Here is a 4,966-nt window from a genome sequence, read left to right as displayed (position 1 = left end):
AGTGCATGTCAAAGTATGGATTTGGTTGATAAGAAAGGGGCCAAATTACTTAAAAAGGATAGTACATCACATGTACCGAAACAGAAAAAAAAAGCCATCAGAGTTGTCTACTCAATGTAGACCGAATGAGTTGGTAAAGCTTATAAAGGACTTATCTTCGCAACAAGTCCAAGATGTGAATGACATTGGTTTTGGAGGTCTTTGCAGTTTGCATTTGACTCAAAGTCCTACTACCATGATCCCTTTTTTAATAAAGTCTTTTAATCCTGGCAGTTGGGTGTTTAGAATCGATGCGGTGAATAAATTTGTGGTAAGTAAGTTTGATGTGCATGAGGTCTTTTTGCTTCCCATGGGTGATTATGAGGTTGAGGAGATTTCCACTGGTAGAGGATCTAAGGAGTCTGATAATATCTTGAAAAGAGAGTTTCGATTTAAGTTTGATGTTGTTGATGACAGACAAGGAATTTCTTTGAAGGATGTAGCTGCTAAGATTCGATCGAATGAGATGCAGGCGGGTGGAGATGAATTTAAAAGTTTGTTTGTCCTTTATGCTATGGGTAGGTTTCTTGCTCCTACGTCGAACAAATAAAGTGGATTTGAAACTTTTAAAAGCCGTTTCTCAAGTATGTAAAATTAAAGAATTTGATTGGTGCTCATATGTGCTGGAGAAACTTTCTAATGGATTTGGGAAATATCATGTAGATAGTTTGGCTAATCTTGGAGGTTGTGTTATCATGTTAGAAATTATATACTTCCATAGGTTAGTTTTCAAATCTCATGCGTTACCTAGAGATCCGCCACTTGTTCAATTTTGGACAGATGAAAAATTCCAAAAACGTATTCATGATGAGTTAGGTTCTGGAAGTTTTGGGAATGGGATTTTGGATTTGGAGAGTCATCTTTCTTCGCGTCTTCGATGTAATTCAGTACCTTCAGTCCAGGATATCCAAAGGAAGTGTTTGGCTGATATTTCTCACTGCAAGAAGGTAATTAGCTTTGAGATTCCAGATAGCTTGCCTTCTGACGAGGAGATACATAAAACTGCAACAGATGTATGTCCTCCTATAACTCTTATCATATATTTTTATTGCTTTTTCATGATATCCTATTATGTTTTTAATCATTATTCATGATATCCTGCAGCAGATGAAATGTATTTATTGGAAAATAAATATTATAGTTTAGATATTTTCGTCCATAACTCTAATTAGTAATTGCTATAACTCTAATAAAATACTTCTATAACTCTAATCAAATACTTTTATAACTCTAATCAATAATTGCTATAACTCTAGTCAAATACTTCTATAACTCTAATCAAATACTTCTATAACTCTAATTAGTAATTGCTATAACTCTAATCAAATACTTCTATAACTCTAATCAAATACTTTATAACTCTAATTAGTAATTGCTATAACTCTAATCAAATAATTTTATAACTCTAATCAATAATTGCTATAACTCTAGTCAAATACTTCTATAACTCTAATTAGTAATTGCTATAACTCTAATCAAATACTTCTATAACTCTAATCAAATACTTTTATAACTCTAATTAGTAATTGCTATAACTCTAATCAAATACTTCTATAACTCTAATCAAATACTTTTATAACTCTAATTAGTAATTGCTATAACTCTAATCAAATACTTCTATAACTCTAATCAAATACTTCTATAACTCTAATTAGTAATTGCTATAACTCTAATCAAATACTTCTATAACTCTAATTAGTAATTGCTATAACTCTAATCAAATACTTCTATAACTCTAATCAAATACTTTTATAACTCTAATTAGTAATTGCTATAACTCTAATCAAATACTTCTATAACTCTAATCAAATACTTTATAACTCTAATTAGTAATTGCTATAACTCTAATCAAATACTTCTATAACTCTAATCAAATACTTCTATAACTCTAATTAGTAATTGCTATAACTCTAATCAAATACTTTTATAACTCTAATTAGTAATTGCTATAACTCTAATCAAATACTTCTATAACTCTAATCAAATACTTCTATAACTCTAATTAGTAATTGCTATAACTCTAATCAAATACTTCTATAACTCTAATTAGTAATTGCTATAACTCTAATCAAATACTTCTATAACTCTAATCAAATAATTTATATAACTCTAATCAAATACTTCTATAACTCTAATTAGTAATTGCTATAACTCTAATCAAATACTTCTATAACTCTAATCAAATAATTTATATCTCTAATCAAATACTCTTATAACTCTAATTAGTAGATTTTTTCCTTTCCTTTTTCACAGGGCCTGCATGAGATTTTGTTGTTAATGAAAAGAGACTTGGACGTTGTGTCTTCCCATTATATTGATCGATTGTCAAAAGCAAAGAGTATGATCAATAACGCAGAAAATAAAGGGAAAGATAATATACATGTTCTGATTCTCCTACTTTGTCTCCAACTCCGGCTTTTGTTCATGAAGATGCATGGCAAGTATATATCGATAATGTCACAGATTCTATTTCTGCTATGAAAAAAGCTGCTGATGATATGCCAACTTTCCAATTACTCTCTCAGTCTGAAAACGAGTTATTAATTGGTGCCAAGGGTCCAGATGTTTCTTCCCCATCCTTTGTTGACATTTCAATTATTGGAGATGAGTGTGCTAAGTCGTGTTCTCATGTGGACGAAATCAACAAAGAGAGAGATGGTTGCGTTAGATCTCCAATGTCTTGGTTGCGTACATCTTCTAATAGCCATAATGTCAACAATGATGGTCTTGGTTCTACATATAATTGTGGGATTCAAAATGTCCCTGTCACTTTGGTTTCAAAATTTATGCGTCAAAATGTAACACTATTATCATACATGCCATCCTTCCGGAAACATGTAGTTGATTATTGTATGGTAGATCACAATGAAACTTTGGCACAGAGGTAAACATTATTACCTACATCATACTTCATTATTTTCTTTATTTTATATTATTTTTGTTAACTTTCTATATATACTTTTTACAGTCAAATTATTGCGTCTTTTGGAGAAAACCACTTTGTTACACGAGAGGATTTTTTAAGTTTGGCAACCAATGAAATGATCACCACAACTGTTATTGAGGGTTGGAGTTTGTTGATGAACTATGTGGAGTCAACCGAAGATTCTTCACCTCGACGCATATTTTTCGGCCTTAATCATGTGGTAATCTCTTCAATATTCTCCTTTTAAAATGCTTTTGAAATCTTATGGCTAGTCAAAAAGGTCTTCTAAATTGAATTTCAATAGATCATGGATGCTCCTATAACTGGTCCATTTTCATTCATCATATTCATATAACTGGTCCATTTTCAATTATAGTTATAGCATTATTTGGTAGGTACGTCTTAATTAGAGTTATAGGTTTATTTGATAAGAGTTATAGGAATTACTAATTAGAGTTATAAGTTTAATTGACAAGTTTTATGTGATATTTTTAGGGTCCTTTGATAAATATTACGGAGAAACATGACGAAATTGAAGATGTTGCATTATTGAGTGAGCTATTTTCTTCATGGGATATTTGGATCTCATGTAACAAAGTCAAATGTGATCTTCATAATGTTGATTTGGTATGTCTTTCGTACTTCTTTTTATAATGTCTTTTCTATATTTATTTATCTAATAACTCAACTTGTTCAATTTGTGGGTCGCAGATATTCGTTCCACTCTTGTACATGGAACACTACTTTATTGTTGTGATCAACTTCATACAAAAAAGAGTGGATTATCTGGATAATAGAGTCTACGGAAATTGGGATGATTCTCACTTCAAGAAGCTTGCCATTAGTATAGTAAGATTTACAATATTTATAGGTCTTTTGTTCTTATTTGTTTTTAGTACTTTTAAGCTTTATTGGTTCGTTATTTTTCTCTATAGTTATTTATCTATTTTTTTTTTGCAGCGCTATAACATGAGTGATTATTTGGATAGATTTGAGCATCCATTGGCTGCTGATTTAGTTTCATATGATATCATTAATGTCAAGTTTCCATGGCAAACAAGTAAGCCAACCTTGGATTGTGGTGTTTTTGCAATGGTTCACATGTTGAACTATGATGGAGAAATATTTGAGTCTCAGCTTGACAACGCCAAGATAAGGCGTACAATGAGAGCTGAAATCTGTGCAGCCCTTGTTTTGTGTGATATCAATAATATTAGGAAGGAGATCATCCAAAAGATTCATGAGTTCAATGAGATAAAGGCTTCTATTCGAGACAAGTTGTGGATGATTTACAAGGAACAAGACAATATACGGAAAGAAACAGCTCGTTTAAAGGTGTAGAGTAAACATATAATTCATGAAGTTGCAGCTAAATAATTCTCACACATTTACAAGTATTTTTTTCCACTTTTGTAGAGGGATAGTGTTAGGGAGGATTTATTAGAATCAAAACTACTATGTGCTGATATTAGTATTTACTTATTTCAACTTTTACTAGCATTATTTTTTATATATGTGCTGATCACATGTGCTATTTCGCTCGCAATGTTTCCCTAATTAGTAATTTATATAACCCTAATAAAATACTAACGTACGTAACAAGTAATGCCATAAACTATAATTAAAAATCTTATGACTAGTTAAATACTCTGTAACTCTAAGTAGTAATGCATATCAACTCTAATAAAATACTCTTATAACTCTGGTTAGTAATTTCTTATAACTCTAATCAAATACTTTTATAACTCTAATCAAATACTTCTATAACTCTAATTAGTAATTGCTATAACTCTAATCAAATAATTCTATAACTCTAATCAAATACTTTTATAACTCTAATTAATAATTGCTATAACTCTAATCAAATACTTCTATAACTCTAATCAAATACTTTTATAACTCTAATTAATAATTGCTATAACTCTAATCAAATACTTCTATAACTCTAATCAAATACTTCTATAACTCTAATCAAATACTTTTATAACTCTAATTAATAAT

At 30.2% G+C, this 4,966-nt stretch overlaps 1 protein-coding gene across 1 annotated transcript; it reads left to right on the top strand.

Annotated features, from left to right (window-relative positions):
• Positions 1-3,638: 3,638 nt before the first annotated feature.
• On the top strand, positions 3,639-4,385 carry LOC130590043 (uncharacterized). The gene is made up of 2 exons (XM_057391919.1): positions 3,639-3,814; positions 3,926-4,385. Exons 1-2 carry the CDS (start codon positions 3,698-3,700, stop codon positions 4,304-4,306), a joined length of 498 nt encoding a protein of 165 aa, XP_057247902.1. The 5' UTR covers positions 3,639-3,697; the 3' UTR covers positions 4,307-4,385.
• The last annotated feature ends 581 nt before the right edge of the window (positions 4,386-4,966 follow it).

This window comes from Beta vulgaris, chromosome 9 (assembly GCF_026745355.1).
Source record: "Beta vulgaris subsp. vulgaris cultivar EL10 chromosome 9, EL10.2, whole genome shotgun sequence".
In the NCBI taxonomy this organism is placed as follows: Eukaryota; Viridiplantae; Streptophyta; class Magnoliopsida; order Caryophyllales; family Amaranthaceae; genus Beta; species Beta vulgaris.
Note: the sequence above shows the minus strand (reverse complement) of the source record. Positions and strands in the feature narration are given on the sequence as shown.